This window comes from Phaenicophaeus curvirostris, chromosome 7 (assembly GCF_032191515.1).
Source record: "Phaenicophaeus curvirostris isolate KB17595 chromosome 7, BPBGC_Pcur_1.0, whole genome shotgun sequence".
Lineage (NCBI taxonomy): Eukaryota > Metazoa > Chordata > Aves > Cuculiformes > Cuculidae > Phaenicophaeus > Phaenicophaeus curvirostris.
Genome location: NC_091398.1, coordinates 85701 through 106348, shown reverse-complemented (window position 1 = coordinate 106348; position 20648 = coordinate 85701). Strand labels below are relative to the sequence as shown.

General features: G+C 39.0%; 1 protein-coding gene across 2 annotated transcripts in view; it reads right to left on the bottom strand.

Annotated features, from left to right (window-relative positions):
- Positions 1–487: 487 nt before the first annotated feature.
- Positions 488–20648, bottom strand: part of TFPI (tissue factor pathway inhibitor) — a 30882-nt gene continuing 10721 nt past the window's right edge. Inside the window, exons 4-10 of one of the 2 annotated variants that reach the window (XM_069860469.1) lie at positions 15980–16180; positions 9780–9818; positions 8187–8363; positions 6534–6629; positions 5991–6083; positions 1151–1333; positions 488–775 (exon numbers count right to left, since the gene is read on the bottom strand). In XM_069860469.1, coding sequence (XP_069716570.1) covers positions 663–775; positions 1151–1333; positions 5991–6083; positions 6534–6629; positions 8187–8363; positions 9780–9818; positions 15980–16180 — 902 coding nt within the window. In that variant the 3' untranslated portion in view covers positions 488–662. Of the gene's footprint in view, positions 776–1150; positions 1334–2855; positions 5298–5990; positions 6084–6533; positions 6630–8186; positions 8364–9779; positions 9819–15979; positions 16181–20648 lie in introns of those variants that run through there. The other variant, XM_069860470.1, reaches the window with a different exon arrangement.

Below are 20648 nucleotides of genomic sequence, written 5' to 3'. Positions count from 1 at the left end.
TTATTATCTTGCTAGCCATAACTCTGGTTCAGTAACAAGGATAAAAATCAGTGACCCCAGCAAATACATTTTTAAATTTTAGCCGGTATCTGTCACAGTGCTTCACACGCCTTTAACTCTCCCTCTGTGGGTTTGGGTGGGTTCATTCTCATCACACATTCATTTTAAAATACTGTAATTACACGCACTTCAATGGAGTTAGATGTAGCTTGCGTGACCTGATTGAAACAAATTCAGTGTCTATATCCCGTTTCTAGCAACAGACCTATCTTTTAACATATGCTTGAAACAATTATGCTTGACAAGTGATTACTCCTTGACAAGCACTATGCTTTCTTTAGCACAAAAACAGGTTTCAAAAAAGAATAATAATGAAGCAAATTTGACTCTCTCGTATACTTTGTAATCATCATGAGTTCTATGCGCACAGAATCTGTCCTGTTTCAACTCTGACAATTACATAAAATCAAATTTAACAGCCTTTACTGGAGTAAAAGGTGACGTTTATTAACACGGATAAGGAATACATAATAAAAATATAAGCAGCATAATCGTATGTAATCAAAACAAAACCAGTCAGTACAGTGGATATGTTTATATGGTGTACGCTAAAGGCTCTCATTCACGGGTGAATAGTACTTAACTTCACATTTCCATAAAAATCAAAGTCGTATTCTTTCAGGGATGATTTTCTCACTCAGTGTCTTTACTGACTGTTTCTTTCTTTTCTTCTTGATTTTTATTAATCTTCTTTTGCCTTTTGTTTTATTAAATCCTAAAGTTAAATTGAAGAGAGTAGGATTAGATGCTGTATGACTAACACATCTAAGATTATCAGAAATAACACTGAAGTTCTTTCCTAAGAAATATCCCTAATACAAGAAAAAAGAACACATCAGAGATATTTACCCAAAGCCTTCATATGCCTTACACATGGTAAGTTGTCTTGTTTCTGTTCTCGTGCGCTGTATTTCACCATCCATCTTTCTCTCTCTAGCTCTGCCTTTTTTCTGATTTCCATTTTCACTTTTCTAAGACCTTCAACTATCAATATTTTACCAGGCCAATTCTTAATACCAAAAGTTGCAATAATATTTCAGCCTGCATATTCACCTCTTACCAGAGTCTGTGGCAGTATCACTTCCCATACCTTTCTTGCAGATCCTCAAACATGACTGCCTGGAGATGAAATTATTCTCATTCCCACCACAACCAGTGTAGCTAAATGGGTGACATCTTCCAGTTAAGTAGTTGTAGAAGAATCGTAACTCTCTGGCTCTACAAAGTCCTCTGTCCATAGGGGTCATGCACAGCGAAGGGATAGGGGGTGGTTCTAGAAAAAAAAACAACACACAAAAACCCAAGAAAAACAAAGTTAGAGACAACACTGCAGTTTACCAGCTGTTATGTTGATATTATATATGAGATTTGAAGCTCACAGAACCTTGAAATTCACATGAAATTTACTGGCAAATTTAATTCTACTCTCCTGAAGATCCAGGATGCTTTACGTAAGCATTTGACTTTTTATGATTACAAGAAATACCACAGCAAATGAAAGCAAAGCAAGGTTTGTTTCCTATATATTTAGTGATAAACTTGCCATTTCTGTGATTGGAGATAGTATCAAATTCAATTAGAGAAGTTTCAAGTGAAGTATTTGTAGAAAGTGAAGTGAAATAAATTAAACTCAGACGACTTAAAAAATTGGGTAAATATTCTTGATAATTAATGAAGTGAATTGTCCTAATTAGTACTAGAAATTCTGAAATAATAAAGGGCTGAATGTGAAGAACAAGTGCTCAAAGTGACCGAGATGGTAGTGCATTAGTGCTGCTGTTAGATTTTTACCATTCCAAGAAGCAGGCTGATGGCTTTTTTCTTCAGTGTCGATGCAAGTAAGAGTATGAGAACTGAAACACTGGAAGATGAACCGAAGGTATTCAAACTACCTGGGCACTGGAACAAGTTCAGGAAGCAAATCCGTACCAGGATTCCCAAACCTGGAGAAACTCTGTCATCTATAACCCTGGAGCGACTCACATATAAAGTTAGAACTGACAAAACTGCTGCACAGGATGCATGAAACTGAATGAGTTATGAGAGACCTAAAGGAGCACCTTTTTCCTTCTAGAAGCAGCAGAATTGAGATAGCTGAGATTAGAAGGCAAAAATGGAAATGTGAAGCCCATTAGATGGCCTTCTTGACCAGCCAGGTAGAAGTGGTTCAGAGGAAAAAAACAAAGGAAAAACTTCAGGGAATAACGTGGGTTACAACAGAGCTGAAGACATCCTATTGTCACATAAGTGGGAAGCACATGAGTTGCTGAAAGCAACAAGTTATAAATTAACTTGGGCAACTCAAGAGGCTGACAAGAAAATATCCAAGAAGATTTTACATCTTACTTGTCTTACACGTATTACACCTGCTGGAAAAGGTTCATTCTGCCAAGGATAAGAGCTGAGCTGGCGTGGCAAAAAAGTATGAAAATTTGCCGGGAAAGAAATAGCGTGGTAATTTATGGAAAGCTAAGACAGCAAAATGAAATTAATAAAGTATTGGAAGCTGTGTTAGCAACATCATGCTACTCAAAAAGAATCCTAAAATGCAAAAAATGAGTCATGAGTTTGTTTTTCAGGATAGATTAAGTTAATTCCAGGTTATAAAATAAGCAATACTTAATTACTTTTCATAACTGTGATGTTATTGTAAGAGAAATAATACAATTTAGATATCTGTTATCTTATTTTTCTGTTATTCCTTTTTCTCGGTAATGGAGATGTTTGGACTGATTTTTTTGTTGGTGAGAGAACAAGACACAAAACTGCAATAATTTATAGTTGTTTCTGAAAAAAAAATAGGTAAACTAATTATATGAAATAAACAGTAGATTAAAAAAGGCTAGCAGCTACGCATGAGAAGTCTATCGTATCTTACAGTTCACTGCTACCTAAACCATATGCATCTCATGATTGTTTAAGTTTTAATCCTCATAATACAGTTTTTTTCTTGACTCTCAGGCACCCTCCTCTGGTGTGAACAGATGACACAATCATGCTTCAGAATCTCTTAAATACGCATATTCAGATACAGACTCATTTTTATAAAAAATAACCCCAACCCTGCATTGCAGCAATAATCATTATCCCTCCGGCTTAGCTGGGGTTGTGTGACAATGAACTGATAACTGGTCACAGTACAAAACAAGTCTAAATTTATCTTGGTGAGCTGGATGAGAAACAACACCACTGCAGCCTCTTTTGCTAGATGCAGGTGTGCAACATTGACAGAGCTTCAGAACCATTGCCAGATTTTTGGTATATGCAGACTTCGGTATCGCATTTCTGGCTGCAGCAAAGAGAAAATAAAAGAATCTTCAAGTAGACAAGCTGTTACAAAAATAATGAGTCATCTGCACTTGATGCTACCCTATAGCTGTAACCTGATGGAGATCGATTCCAGCGAATAGAACTGTGTCAGTTTATATCAGCAAAAGATACGGCCCTGACTTTGAGAAGTAATAAAAGGAACTGCCTCTGTGTTCCATTCCACATTAGCCAAGTTGGAAATTGACTTTTGATTCTGCATCCCACTCACATCTCGCAAATCAAATGTAGAGTATAGCACTCATCATTTCCTAACATAGATGGGTTCATATAATCTAAAAATGAAAGGTTTGATTCTTGGCTTCACTTTCTCCTAACTTCCCCAGCATAGAAGTTTTCTAAGGTCTTGCAGCAGAGTAAGATGAGAACAATCTTCACGCTCTGCAGAAAGTTCACTGCTGAAAGAGTCCATTAGATGTATCCCCCATTTTTATGCAAAGAAAAAAAAGTTTTTGTTTGGCCAGGAGTTTTATTTTCTGAAGATCAAGAACCTTGTTGAAAAATCTATTAATCTGATACCATTACAGAGTTATACGTATCACCAGTAACATGTTTTTTTTTTTTCTTGAAATTGAGATGAAATAGCATTTCTGTTGTGAGGTAAGGTGTTCTATAAGAGACAACTCCTTGCAACATTTGTTGGTTTTTTTTAATGATGGTCATGTATTTTTAAAGCAGTTAAATAGCAACACGAATATACATGCAAAATAGATGTTACAGTGGCAGACCAGCTACATTACCTCTGCTAGAAAAGATGGGGATTGGCCACTCCCTCCCCAACAGCCTCTCCTGACCTCACATGCACAGCTGGATTCTCATCCCTCACTGAGGGCCAAGGGCAGTCACAACACGTCTCTGTGTGAGATGGCTCTACCGTGCAACTTCAGTTTACACCTCTACCTCTAGTAATAGCACGAACGGAAGCTATAGTCTCCAAATCTCTGTGGAGACAACTGCTGTCAGTTTTGGCCCTACCCTTTCCTCCCGCTGTACCAGGATTTCACGAGGCTCAAGATCTTAATGCATTCCAGCAATCTGAAAGGTACAGGATGATAAGCAGAATGGCAGCAGGTCGCTACACGCAGCAGACAGTGTCAGACAGAGAAAGGCTATATTTAGGAAGAACCTGTGGGGTCTTCAGCCTTTCCACTGAAATACAATGGTACTTCCAAGGTCATATTTCTTACCCAATGCATCCACCTACACTGACTCCACCCAACCTTGTTTCCTACCGTTTCTTCCACCAACTTTCCAGTCTTTTCTTCCTCTTATCTTCACTTCTTCCTCCCAAAATCTGCTCTATCAGAAAATTCACAATTGCTGATACAACTGAGAACCCTTTAATTTCCTCTGAGAAAACTTAGTGAATCGTGCCCCTTTCCTTGCATAGATTAGTTGCTTGGTGGATTTGGGGATTCTTATTGTGAGTAAAAACCTTCAGGGAATGTGTAAGCTCTTATGTCCCTAGACTTTTTATCGGGCCTTAAATCATACAATTATTTTTCAGTGAAATAAGTAACCTGCCATAAGCTTTACCGTTTTAAATTCAGCTATTTTAATAACACAGTGAATTGATGCTTTGTATGTGGCAAACAAACAATCCAGATATCACAAAAACTTACTTCAACCCAACAGTGCATATGGATGAGAGTGCAGGCAGAAGAAAGTATAGAATACAACACACAGTCAAGCTTTATTGGACACATCGTTCTAAGCAAAGAGCACAGGAATGTTATCCTATGTGCCCCTTATTTTATAGATGATATTAAACACAAAAACCTTAATGAAATTATAAGCCATCACTCAATTCCCAAAAGTACAAGTAACTGTAAATGCAAAAAAACCCAAAAGAAATACTTGGTAAGAATGCTCAGCCTTTTCCCAGCTGTTTCTTGTTTCCTCTTGCATAACTGTGGATCATAAAAAATGAAATGCCTCAAATTCAGTCGCCCTTCACAGTGTGAGCAAGTACCAGCAATCTATAGTGGACAGCCTCCAGCTGCAGAAACTTAAAACCTAGCCCTTTACAGTGAAAGCCCAAGTTCTCACCTACATTGTAATACACAGTGCAAAAATACCTTAACACAGACAAAAAATTAATGCACACTCACTTTGATTATAACCAAACCAAGAACTGAGTTTAATATGACCTTAGTGAAAATAAAAATTTATCATTTTATATATATATATATATAGTGCCATATGCCAAAATCCAAATATGGAAGTTTTTTAACAGGTAAAGGGAGCTTTAAATCAGCAGCCAATTAGATCCCCACAAAAATCTTAATTTTTACTAAGAGAACCTTGCATCACTGCTTTTGCTTTTGGTCTTTTAACATTTGCATTTATTAGACCTTCAGGAAGGGTACAGCTTCAGAAGAGCACAAGAAGTGGTCAACCTTCCCACTTTCTGATATTTATGGAAGATCTTTGAGTAGCAATATATTTCTTTGCTTTGACTTCCTCTGCTTATCAGAACATTTGACATAGATAGAAGCCCATTCTTTAGTCTCAGACGTGTTGGAAAATGGGTGGAAATGGAAAAGCAATCCAGGGCTTATATAGAAGACAGAGAGCTAAGAACTGCAGAAGTGAATTCTTACCAAAAAAGATGGAAAACTGGTTGCGCTCCTCCTTTGGGGAACTACTGTTCGCAGTGTGGGACTTCTCATTTGGAGCAGTTGGCAACAAATTGACTAAAAAGAAGAGGAAACATGAAATGAAAATTCTGAAAATAAGCTATGATTGTTACCTGTTTGCCTTGCTCCATGCAGGTATTAATACCACTAAAAGGCAGCATTTCTCTAAGTGCCAAAGGCAGCGGAAACTGATGTGCTGAGGCAACTTTGGGACGGGTTCCTTCCTCTTCTTTAATTTTACTGATGTAAGATTTGGTTTGGTAAGGTTATTTCTATATTACTAGCAGACATTCTAACCTTTGCAATTGTAAGCCTTTTTCAAAATATTTATTACTGACTGACAACAAAGCATCTGTGAAGCCAGTTGTAATGCTACTGAATTCACTGTGCTTGTGTATTTCATCCAACAGGCACACCTTCAAGTAAACAGGAAAGCGAGTGGATAAGCCAAGGAGCGTCTGCATAAAAAACCAAAAAACATTATGAACAGTAAAAGTAAATTCTTACCAAAAATCCCAGGCAACTTCTTGGGTTCTTCCTCTGGGTAACTCCTGTTCCTTGTGTTAGGATGCTCTCCAGCTGGAACAGTTGGCAATAAATTTACTGAAAGAAAAATGAGAGGAAAACAATGAGGAAAAACACACAAACAATTGCTATCTGTTATTCAATATCACTAAAGTAAAAACTTTGATCTATCCAAACCATGGCAATGACTCCTAATCCTCTCTTCTTGTGTATTCATACAAATTTACACAGAGGGGTTATTACAGGTTAAAGTCAGGGGGGAAAAAAGCATTCTGCAACTTATAGTCCAGAAGGTGAAAGTGGCCTCGGGACCCAAGGAAGAAGTGCTCCAGCAGAGGCAGGGAGAAAGCACGTGCCTCCGTACGTATCTTTTAAAAAGTGTTTAAAAAGCAGCACAGTGGGTCCTTCCTTTTCTAAATGTGGTTAAGTTCAAGCTCCCCTTGCCAAAATGACAGATTATGAAACCGTCCTGGAAAAAGGCCTACTAGAGACAAGCAGTACAAAAGGGTCTGGAGGCTCCACGTGGGACATTGTACTCATCCTATAAATAAAATCAAGTACTTTGTGAAGAGGAGAGCAGTTATGAAGGTTAGTACATTCTGACACAGAATGGTTCATAGGAACTAGCAGAATGAAGAAGTGGATGAACGATTCATAGTCAATATGAACAGCTGTTTTGCAGCCCATGTTGCACAGCCGGGTGGTTCAGACGCGAGGGATGGGTTCCTCACGCTTCCTTGGCGGAAGGCTAGCAATGCACAATGAGGAAACAGTAAACCAGAAACTCCGGTATCGGCACCTCTTTTCATTACAAGTCTTAGTTTCAAAAGAGTATACTCAGAAGTACTGGTCAAAAATATATATTAAAATGTTATAATATTATAGAAGTGAAGCAGGTGGCAGATTTTAGTCTCATGTGGCTGTGAGCAAAATGGGCCCAGTTTTTCATTCCCTGTCATTATAATCTCTGTTACTGTGAGCTCTGCCTTCTTCAAGGTAGGTACCGATATTTTTACAGTGTACGTCAAATCAAATTTCCCCAAATTTCTGTCCTGGAACACGGGATTGTAGAATTTCCCCCCCAACAGCAACTTTAATGGATAGATGTGATGCTCTAGTGTCAAGGTAGGGCCAGGGAACAGCACTCCTTGTGGACCAAATCCTCTCTTCAGTTGAAATTTGTTACTTAATTACTTCATCTGACTGTACTGCTTCTAAGATTCTGTTTCAAATTATAGATCACGCTCTACTTGTTTAACTTAGATATATTAAATAGCATGCAGATTTCTGAAAATTAACATAGTGCTCTTTCTTACACAGACAGGTTTAAATTCTATTTTGCAAGGGGTTGCAGAATCAACATCTATGCAGGCAACTAACTGTCACAAGAAAAGTAAAAAATTAGGAGTCCTGAAATACTCATTAAAATTAATAGTACCTACCAGGTTTGGGTTTTTTTAGTTTATATTTTTCATTTTTGTATTTTTATTTAAATATATGTAATTAAATTTCAGATATAAATTATTGCCACCTCAGGGTACCCTAAGTTGCCTTTTTTCCCCACATAAGATACCTTCAAACCGTAACATTGTTTATACAAGAATAAAACTGAGAATAATGAGGACAACAACTTACTGTTGCCTTGGCAGGTAGTCTGGCATTCTTCCAAATTCTTGAAGTTGTTCTGGTTTCCTAGGCACCCACCATACTTAAATACTTCACATATCTTTGTCTCTTTGTTATAGAAATACCTGGAAAAATAGCCTCGGCAGATTCCAGGGTCTTTCTCGTGAAAGCAGAAGTTGGGCTTTTCTACAAACAATGGTAAACGATGAACAGGGTGGGGGAAGAAACAAACTCAATGCACGTTCCAAGACAACAACAGAACTGGAGGAAGATTATCAAATAAATGTGTAACTTTGGACTAAAGATCAGGTGTGAAATAACTGCTGCTTTACTGTACTGCTTTTGTCCTATATATAACACTGTGATATTATGCAGGAGTGCTATAGGAACATTTTTATTGGGGTTTTTTTTTCCTCTCTTCAAGCAGCCAGTAAATTGTATCTTGGAAAATAAGGACTAATGATTCCTTTAAGTGTCATTGAGGATCTTGGAAGAAAATCAGTTTTTACTCTGAATTAAGACCTGAATCACAGCGGGATCATTTGAATGTAAGTACACGTTCTTGTAATTTATGTAGTCATTTTAGTCAGTGTTAGAGTGAAACATACAGAAAGAAATGTTAAAATAGAAGGGAAAAGGAAACAGTTTAAAAAAAAAGAACAGAAAAAAATCTAGCAGCAAAACCATCACCTCAGTATGAAAATATTCCAGAATACCATTCTGCAAAGACAAATCATCTAATTAGTCTATTTCAAAATGTATGTAAATATCAGTATTTGTGTGAGGAGTTAAATGCACACCAGTTCAAGAGGAAGCAAGTGTAAGGAGGGATAAGGGAAAGAGGATAAACAGAGAAAGAGGAGCTGAGTTGTAAAGAAATTTACTCAAGTTAGTATTGGGGTAACTTTGGGTACCAGCACTGGGCCCAAGCCAGGTAAGTCTCTAATGTGGAAAAAGAAAGTGAGGTGGAGTAAGTCTTCACAAGCTATATTGTGTGAGACTTAAGTATCCTTGTTAGGAACACAGGTTACCTCGACAGACCAACAGTGATTTTCAGTGCTTAAACACTGGCTACTTAGGAAGCCTGAGTATCAGGTATTTAAATTTCTGTAAACAGTCTGCCCCTTCAGGAGCGGTAAACTTAATGAATAACACGGGGATCTGCCCTAACCTCTGTTAGCTCCTGCACAGGCAATGCTTGGAAGTTCTGCTTTAGTGTGATTTTTTCCTACTTTGCTAACAGTGGAGGAAGTATTTAGATTATTCTCAGAACACATAAAAATCATGACTATTTATATATATTGCTTGAATATATGCAGAATCCTTCTTTTCTCTTTATTGAAGAGAAAATAATGTCATGATGTGTCTAGTCTAGGGAGAAGAGATAGCAGCTGCTACCTTCAGTGACCACAGCTGTCCTCAAAGCCTTTCATGACTTTTTCAATATGGAAGACGAAGACTGGGGATAAGAACTCACTTTAGTCTGACATCCTTGTTTTTATTAGGAGGTAAGCTTGGAACCATGCATAAAGAAGTCATCAAAAGAAAGTAAATCCCTTACTGTTGTATAAGAGTCATAGATTACCATGTAAACATAATTACCTTCCTGAATTTTTGCTAATGTCATCTTCAGAGGCAATTCTGAAAAATAAATCAAAAAGAAAAACATTCAGTAAAAGCAGACGGTATGTGACACCTGGGGCCTTAGCAGTGACTATAAGCAGTGAGGAGGAAACAGCATCTCTTCCCTTCTTTCTTCTCTCTGATAGAGAATCACAGAATCATAGAATAGCTTGGGTTGGAAGGGACCTTAAAGATCATCTAGTTCCAACCCCCCTGCCATGGAGGGGAAGCATCATTTCATTTGTATAAGACGACCTGCTGTATTGGAAATTTGAGGATAAAGAAAATACTGGAATCAAATTATGCGAATATCAAACACAGAAATTTGCCTTTGTGTTACTGGAGCCAGAATCCCGTATTATATAATCTTAGTCCTTGAAAGAGGAGTAATTAGCTGACTAACTTAACCCAGCTGCTGTAGCTACTGATACTGCTAATTGATTCGGAGCTTATCCAGTTCACAACAAAGATTTCTCTCACGCTATTCCCTTTGCTATGCCATGTGTAGCATCTGAGTGAAGCGTTCATTATGCTGTTTATGATACTAAAGCCCATTCAGGCATGTATTTCCAACTATCTTTAGGGTAGCATAGAGGACATGCGTGTTTACACTGTTGTTTCAGTGCCTGCTCAGCAGTGATGAAGTTGCTCTTGTCATTTTTAATGAAGGAGACTGGGGTTTACTGTACTTGCTCAAGAAGCTGGATATAACCCCACATTCCTTTTCAGTGACTGAAAACAAATCTTCTCCCCCTTCTACATGATCACCTAATCACAAAACTACAAAGGAGTTCAAGGGGAGACCGGCTCAGCCTATGAGTAGTAAAAGCTGAATTTTTTTCAGCAGCTGAGAAGAAGAAGAAATGTGTCCAAGGATGACATCTACATTTCCTATTACAGAGATATTTTGCAAGACATACAAATAGTAGCTTCTGGACTTAATATCTAAGTCATCTTCATTGTATTGCATCACAATTCTTATTTTGTACTTGTGCTTCTCTTATTGGCACTATAAAATGCTAGTTTCTCTAAAGCCCTCCTTTGCCCACTGACTCTTGCATCTGAGAGAAGGCACCGAGTGGCACAGCTAATGCTCTGCTTGAAGTTCTCTGCTGGAAAGCAAATTCTTTTGTATTTTGCATTTTGCTTTTTCAGGCAATCAAACATACTGTAATGAGGCAATACGTTTACCTGACCCTGTCCACCTTACTACCACAGGTTCCCTTAAGATACCAATTCCTTTTAGTACATGCCAAGAGTGGCAGTTCAGTAGCAAATGCATATTAAAACTGCTTTCTACTGCTGATGGCTCTTCCTTCTTCAGTGTACACATGGCTTACAGAGATCTGCTCATAAAGCCTCAGTGTAACCCATAGTCTAGCCTTCTTTGAAACATTAAATGAATGGGAATTCAAAGGGAAATATAGATTTTAATCTGAATTTAAATCAGATGCATTAGTCTGTGACTCATACACCTAAAGGACATCCCTACAGCCTCTATGGGACTTTGTGCAAGAGAGAGACAGCTGCTCTGCCCGGCCGTCAAGGGCAGGAATACAGGAGTGCTGTGCCTTATCTCAGCTTGGAGGTATCTGTTAGCAAGGCCTCAGACTGAAAACAACTCCTGCTAGAAAGCAGAGATGCTGCTCTTCCCCTCCTTGATGTGGAAGCAGTAACAGACTTGAGCCATCTGTAACCTCAACTTTTCTCTAATTTGTAATTTTAATAAGGTCTGCCTGACCCTTCCCCCCTTTATAACAATCTCTTCACGGTCCAAAATGGAAAGGAACATTAGCAGTTTATGCTCCACCTGTGTTCCAGAGCAAGTGTTTCTGGCCATCCCTTATCCGGTGCTACACCTTTCCTGGCTCCTATTTCAAAAGGTGCTGCTGACAACGGACAGGCTTTCAGCACTACCTGTATTGCCCCCGTGTGCCATAATCCTACCACAGTTTGTTTCTTTGGGAATCATGGCCTGTGTTACATTGTCAAAGTAAATCTATTGGGTAGAAATTCTGTTCACAATACATTGTCCTTCCACCTCCGTGACAATGCAGCTGGCATCCTTAAAAGCAACATTATTTAAAGACATGACATGTACTTTAGAGTGACGTATCATTTATATGTGAACATCTTCCTGTTACTAGGAGGTTGTGCCTTCAGCATATAAACCCATGACCTAAACCATGGACACGCATCAGGCCATTTCACTAATTTCATTCAGTCGTCCCCATCAGGCCAAAATCAGCACTCATACTTTGGCGTATGATCTCTACTCCTCTAGCACAGAACAGGAAGAATTTATTGTGTGTTTGTACAGGCCCAGAACATTTTAATTTTACTACCACGTCAACAGTGCCTTCTTGCTTCTGGTTTCAGTTAAAACGCCAGATCCACAGCAGAGTTAATTTCTTCTTTGTAAACAAACTGTATTTCTGAGTAGATCTGCTGTGTAAACAACAGACATTAGAACTGCTGTCATGTCCAGAACTTTTCATCACTAGGTATTTTCCCATGTTAGAAGCTTAAGCAGCCCAAGTTACATATTCACTGCCTCAAAAAATAGGATGACATTTGTGATTCTACTCATATCCAGTACGCAATGGAGTACATGGGCAAATTCCTTTTAAAAGTAATTTCCTCTTCTCTGAAGCTGTGGGTATTGGGCACAAGAAACAACAAATGCAGCTTATTTCTAGGAGATGTGACTCAGAATTACCTTGTCAAAATCTGAAATCTTGTCTTGGCTATCCTGTAGCTGAGCTCTCTGAATTCTCTTGTACTGACTTCACTCGTTTCTGGAACCTACTAATTTCTTTCTTTGATGGCTTATTAATTCAAAAACTGTAAAAAGTTGTTCTGATCTAAGAAGCCTGCAATACACCCATGTTAGCTCAGTTATTCTTGCATTTGTGCTTAATATTGGAATATCAGACACTTTGCCTATTCACATTATTTCTTTGGAATTTGAATATCTATCACAAACTTCCCTTTAGTTTATTCTAGCCAACTTAACCTTTACATTTTTGACAGTAATAACTGTTTGAATGTCTCTTCATTTTTTCTTTATTTGAAGTATTTTCCTGTCACTCATACTGCCTTTTCAGTCTGATTTGTAAACTTATTAAATAGTGGTCTTCCTGCAGTAATAAATACTGGAAGCATTAAGTAAGATGAATATAACCATATACAGAAAGACTGCACAGACAGAGCCAGATTTAACAAATAGATCCTACTGAATCAGATTTTTCTTATCGAATTATGTAGGCAAAAGGGGGTTAACTTGTCAGTTTACTTTGGTTTATGGCTGACAGTTGACAGCACACTGTGTGCCACCAAACCATTTCATCTGCTGTTATTCATCCAGAGATTACAGAAATAATGAGCCTTTATTGCTCCAGTTCCCCACAGCAAATTCAACACCAGCAGATTCTTGGATCACTATTACACACACCAAATACTGTACTCAGGCTAAGTACCAAGATGTGGACACTAAGCCAGTTTTCATTTTAATGAGATTTCAGATTTGTTCTATGGAGTTATGCCAATTATATGCCAATGCAGGATTTGGTCCAGAAGATCAGTTCAGACATTGATGCAACATATATATGAGAATCAAAATAGAAGTATCAGTGAAATTAATAACATCAGCTTGAAGAAACAATTTTACAGAACTTCATTCATGGCACCTGATCATGACTTCTGGACAATTTTAATTCCAAATTCCGCATCTATCAACCCTGCCTTTTTCAGTTTATCCCACTGTCTTAGCCTTTAAACTGGGATTTAGGACGAACACGCCAAATTACCAGAAGTTGCATGTTTTGGATGAGATACTTGCAGCTGCAGTCCTGCAAACAGCCCTGCTCCAATAATAACCAAAATGCTGGGGGCCCTGCTGAAACCCAAAACCAGATACCAGATGTAAAGTAGCAAAAGCCAGTCTGGTAACAAAGAAAAGAAAAGCTGTCTTCGTGTCTGAGATTTCAGGTCTTTCTGACACCAAAGGGTAATCAAGAAAAATAACTTTCCATTTTTCATCTTGAAAGATTGTATTCATTAAACTTTGTGGAAACATAACTGGAAACAGATTAATCACAATTTTCTAAACTGGCATCTTGGCTTGTATCAGAAACTGTGTGACCAACAGGTCCAGGGAGGCTATTCTCCCTCTGTACTCGGAACGTAGAGGCGCCGCGTCAGCGGGTCCCCGGCAGCGAGCCGGAGAGGAACTCCTGGCGGAGAGACCCCCGCAACGCAGTCCACACGTAACATTCCTGGCAGCTTCCACCGCGCCGGGACAGGGCCCGCAACGCGCAACATCTGGAACAGCTCCCACACCGTCTGGGCAGGGCCCACAACACGCAACATCTGGAACAGCTCCAGCACCATCTGGGCAGAGCCCGCAACGCGCAACATCTGGAACGGCTCCCACACCGTCTGGGCAGGGCTCGCAACGCGCAACATCTGGAACAGCTTCCACCACACCTGGACAGGGCTCACAATGCGCAACATCTGGAAGAGCATCCACGCTGCACCTGGACAGCGCCCGCAATGTGCGACTTCTGTAACAGCTTCCACCCGCCTGGACAGGGCTCGCAATGCACAAAATCTGGAAGAGCTTCCACCGTGCCTGGACTGGGCTCGCAATGCACAACATCTGGAACAGCTTCTACTGCAACTGGACAAGTGCTCGCAACACGTAAGATCTGGAGCAGCTTCATGATCCTGGAGGTCTTTTCCAACCTAGTGATTTTGTGATTCTGTGATTTTTCTGTTACCTTACCACCCTGCGTTTCCTGGCAGTAAAAGGGAACATAATAAATTGCTTATTTACAGTACAGCTATCAAGATCTGGATAGCAGTAGTTGCTACTAGGGCACATCTCTAATAGGCAGGAAAGATTAACAGTTTTCCTCTGACTCAACCTCAGAATAACATGTAATCTGTGCTCTGCTGCACAATTGCTCAGCATCACTGCCTTGAGCTTAGTAAGATTTAACGTTATCCTTTGCTGCTCAGCAAGGCACATGTGGCTGAAGATGTTCTTCTAATGAAAATTAATTATTTTGTCTTATCTCAAAGTCTAAACACATGAACATTCAATATATGAAATCACCTGGGAAAAAAACCACACAGCTGGTATACTACCTATGGGTTATCACACACCTTTGAGAAGCCCTTCATTCTCATATTTTCTTTCTATTCCTATTGCCTCCCCGCCCCCCCGCAACTCTGCCCCATACCTGCTTCATTATCACCTCATGTTTACGTAACCAGATACGCTCCATATAAATTCCCATGACAGCAAAATCCATATTAGGCACAGAGGAAACTGTCATTAAGGCTTCAATTCCTTCAGTCTCTAAAAATATGAACATGTCAAATTTCCAGCTCCACTGGCATTACTTCCCAAATTCAATAATCTTCTAACTTTCATACACTCCTTGGAGGATCAGGAGTAAATTACTTTCACGGGGCTGAAAGCCTTATTTAATTATAGAGATAATTTTTAATAGCAAAACCAGCATTCACAAGGCACTTTGTGTATTCTGCTGTGTATCATATTTTGAATCGCATTTTCCTCTTTCTAATGATTACTGAGGTTTCAACAAAACAGAATTTTTAAGACAAACAGCTCTAATTGACATTTTTTAATGAGAATTATTCACTACTGTAGTTCTAATTATGTGGAGTCACAGCAGATGTCCAAGATTTTGGACAGCCTGTGTCAGTTTCTCAAGTGGAAGAGAAACCTGGGATCAAAAATTGGGTTAGAAACTCTGAAAGCAATGAAAAAAAAAAGCTGTGCTGCTTAGCACAGCTGTGCTTAGCTTAGCCCAGCCCCAAATTCAATTTCTCTTTAAAGACTCATTCAAAACAGGACTCCAGCTAGAAAACAAGCTTTTTTCTTGTATTGGCATTGCTATTCTAGAGATACACTGGGGAAAAAAAATCACACTTATCTTTCCAAATCCTAAATGTGTGCTTGCACTACAGAAAATAATTCAGATACCCACGACATATTATAATACTTAGGAACATAATTAGGGCCATGACACTACTGTATTGACAAGAACTGAAGAGGGCCTCTGCTTCCAAAATTCATACGGTTTGTGGATGAGAAACAGCAGATACAAATGAAGAACTGACATGAGAATAAAAGAATGGGTACTGGCCTGTTACCACACACTTCTTCTGACATTCTTCCAGCGTTGGAAAGTTGTTTTCATTGCCATGGCATCCACCATATTCAAACATTTCACACTCACGGCTTTGAATATTGAAGTAATAGCGGATATGGATTGCTTTGCATGGACCTTCATCTGCTTTCATGGCACAGACTGAATGCCCTAGTTTCAGCGGTGGCAAAGCAGCACCTGTAGTAAAGAGGAGAGGTAGATTAACTGTTATGAAGTTAGTATCCTTCACTGCACAGCGTAACTTCAAAATGAGATGGCTTGCATCATCTGCCGGAGAGGCACCGCGTAACATCTGGCTGTGAAGCCCTGGACACTCTAAACACAGATGCAGAAAGAAAATCATCTGCATTGGATCAATTTCCATTTAATCAAACCGAATATGTGGTTTCAATTTGCAAACAAAACAACTCATGTAATAAACTGTAACTCATCATAAATCTTTAAACCGCTGTGGGTAGCGGCTTAGACACAGGAGCTAGTGAACAGTTCTGAACAACAAATACACCGAGAAATTCTAGCAGCTCCCAGAGTCTGCATTAAAAAAAAAAAATTAAAACCAACCAACCAAACAACAGAAAGAGGGTTCCTTGTGCTCTCTTCCACGGATTGTACTAGGGAACATAGCTCCTAAAGGCCAACGGTGTGGGATGAACCAGGCAAGAGAGCCCTGCAGAGGGCACCCCTGCCCTGCCGGAGCACCCTGCTCCAGCACACAAACCCAGCCGGTACAGCTGAAAAGCCATCAGCATCCCTGTTTCCTTTGATCTCATCGTCCTTGCATCAGAGCCCGCAAGAGCTCAGAAGGACACAGCTAGAAAGTGAAGGTGAAAAGAAACTGTATCATCTCTACGCCCCTCCACACGGTCTGTTAGGTCAGGGAAAGTTTTGTAAAAATTGCCATGTATGTAACAGTGTCCGAAAGAAAATTCTGACTGATGATCCAGTTTGTGACACTGTCCTGCTATCACTGTACAGTTTAATATTTTTTCCCATTCTGCTCTTCCAAGGAGCTATTTTGCCCTAGGGGATTTTGAAGGCTTTACAGAGTTTAGGCGCTCGCAATGGCAGCCAGAAGAAAAGACCTGAATTTTTCATTGACTCTCCCAGCCCTAATCAGAACACTGGTGTCTCCTAACACTTAGATGCAAAAGTATGTATCGGGGCTTTTTGCAGTAGGCCTAGAAACAGGAGAAGAAAAGGATGAGGACAAGAGTTTAAATGATCATTGCACAGCTTCCTACTACCAACTAGATGAAGCTTCCAGTTTTAATTAAAAGAAGCAACAAAAACCAGGCTTTGTGACATTGTGAAAAGGAAATTTGTATAACTACTACCTACCTGCTCTGTGGATATCTCATTTTAACATATATTATTAGCTTTATTGCATAATCTTGACATGAAATGCACACCTGAGACAAATCCTTATGAATATTGAGGTTCAGGGAAGTTTAGTAATTTTATTCCATTTGAGCCATTTGTAACTATGAAACATACAGGAAAGAAACAATTTTCAACACTAAAATCTTCTAATTCAGCATTTAAATCCTTAAAAAAAATAATAAACCTGTATTACACAGTTAACATCAACACAAAAATTGTAGCACACAACTAGATCTTCAAAAAAACAGTCAATTTGGTTTTAAAATACAGATTAAGATGACTAAATTCAAAATTCTCATTAAATATCCAGTCCCTAAAATAGCCTGTGACTGTTTCCTCATTAGGAAGTTAGATTTGCAGATTTTGAAGTTAGGAAACAGATTTGAACATATTATTGAAAACCGTCTAATAGGAAATGCAGATGAATTAAAACAAACATTTTGAAGAGAGGTTAGATTCAGTAACTCCCCGTGGAGCTCAGCTTGACAAATGGATTCCTGAATTTTGTTTCTTGCCAGTTTCCTTATCCGGGTCTTCCTGAATCTATGAACAACTAGGATTTAGCAATGACAAGAGATTCCAAGTTGGACCTCAAATGTCAAGTTCTCCTACAGGTTCAGGAATCCCTTGGAAGTGACTTAAAAAGGCTCAACTTCAAAAGCTGAGAGGATATTGCATTGCGAAATGAAAATCTGTAATAGGGAAAAAATGCCTTCAAAACATCACAGTTCTCAGTAACCTTTGGAATAACTCCTGAAATGGTAAAATCAAACATTCAGAGCTCCATAGAAACCAATTTGACTCAAATGCAGCTGGGATGAGGGCTGGCAGCTGGTTTATAAGCGTGTTGTTTTCTTGGCACACAATAAAGGAGGTCGCCTACGTGACCTCTGTCAGTGACCCATCTCAATCTAGAAGAGGTTGTGAAAACTTACTAGGTTTCCTAACTGCTGGAATTTCCAACATGGGGTTGGTTACATCTGCTCATTTTGCTTGCTGGACTGTGCCACACCAGTGTCATGGGCTATCAAACAGAAGCAGTGTGCAGGCATAGTTGCAAAACTACAGAAATGAGATGAACAAATGGCTTAGTAGAGTTTATCTTAGGACATTTCTCATCTCAGGTCCTAGCCTTTTTCCCATCAAACCCACAGAACTAAATCATCGTTTGGCTTAATTCCGAAGGCCTTTCCTCTGCGGTCTCTGTGACCTTGTTACCACTGTCAGATGTACAAACATCTGCTGCAAACATGACTATCGGTGTCACATTTCTTGGCAATCGGGTGTTCACTTTCTTAGGAGAGTTAGAAAGCTACCATGCTTTGACTAAAATCTGAACCCTGTGAAACACCCAGGGGCCAAACCCTCTGACTTCGAACAGCAAGTGACTGCAGAAGGACGTCTCGAAGGGATTCACAGGAGCTGAGTCATTCTTGTGTTTGGGAACAGTGACAGAATTCTTCCTCATTATTTTCCACCTAGGAACACTTAACTCACATAGTTTACTTAAATTCAACTTTCTCAGATCAGAGCAGCAGATGAGAAGGCAAGTGTGAGCGTTTGCCTGGTAGATCTGCACAGATACAAATCTGCGTGTACTTATTTCACATGTGGAATATACCTTCTTAATATAAAGTCTCTTCCTCTGCTTTTAAACACTGGAACAAATCATTCCTACGTCATTTTGTGTCTTGTGTTAAAAGCACGGTATATTGCATTTAGGGAAGGTGCCCATCAGGAAGGTCGGTGAATATTCTTTGATACAAACACGGGAAGTTAAAACTGGAAGGAATTTCAATGGAGTTTCTTGTTCCAGTTTTGCCATATATCTATGGGACAAATACCTTGAGACCTTTTTTTTGGCAGATGTCCAAACTGTTCAAAAAAACATTCCAGTGAAGTAAAACTCCCAGCAATCTGAAGCAGTCAGTTCCAGGATTTCCTACTCTTCTTGCAAGACAGGCTTTTTTCATAATATACAGCTTACATACTCTTTATTGCATAATAAATAATTTTGTACTTCCTTGAGTGCATAGACAGAATAGTTTAAAACCATCCAATCTTTCTTTCTTTTAGAAGACTTTTGTCTCCTCTTAATTATCTGTATACCAAACCCACTTTTTATTGGTTTTGCTTTCTATCCCCCTTACAACTCTCCTTTGAATCTTTTCCTATTGGTCTGAATTACTGTTGAAGCATGCTGCCCAGAGCTGAACATAGCCCTCTACCTGAGGCTTTACCAGTGCCAAATAGAGTGGAATAATTATCCTTTAGGTTTTTTCTTAATACATCATAGAATTGCTTGCCTTTTTTTAACAACAACATGCATTATTTTTGTAACACTCTGGCACCTCCACTTTCCAGCAAATACACCATGTTAAACAGGTGATTCAACAGTTATTTTCCACCTTATATTTATGAATTCATTTACTCTGCTTCTTAAGTATAGTGTATTATGCTTGTCATTTTAAGAAGAAAATCAGTTTAATCCTCCACATTGGATCTGTTCCAGTTGGATATTAATTATTCATCAAATTTAGGCATCCAGTCCAAATAAACTAGAAAATCTATAGCACAATAGGAGTGTCCTACCCTAAACCAAGAAAATTGAATAGATTTGCTAGAAATCTGCTAGAAATACTTTAAGTAATGGTTACAGCTGATGCTCACCATCACACATAAGTGATTACTTGACTTACTAAAACAAAACAAAGCAGAACCCCTCTCCTTCTGTCCCACTGCCTTGAATTTTTAATTTGATGATTTAATTACATCAGCTACATAGATTTGCATAACAGAAGGCACCAAGTGTCCACTGCTCTGCCTTAACAGTCTTTCCACTCTGTAGCTGGCATGGGCACAGTAACGCTGATGAAATGGCTCACAAGGAGCACAAGTTTAGCACAGATATTTTCTGCCACTTACTTTCTTGCTCACTTCCTTCAGTCTTCCTACTTTTGACAACTGCGAGAAACAGGATGCTAGCCAAGACTGTTCCTTACATACCAGAGCCATTCTCTCATTTATTGCCATTCAGGTGGCAACTTTGGCAGTTCAAGACAAGGCTGTTTAACACACCAACAGCTACAATCAACTAACATTCAGTACTTTCATTGTGAGAGCTCTAATAATCTGCAGTTAGTCAAGCCCTGAGCACGAAGACCTCATACGATCAAGGCAAAACACTGTTACTAGTAAGCAATGTAATATTAAAAAAACAGAACTGGTCAATAATATATCTAATCCTCTTACATTAACACAAGTC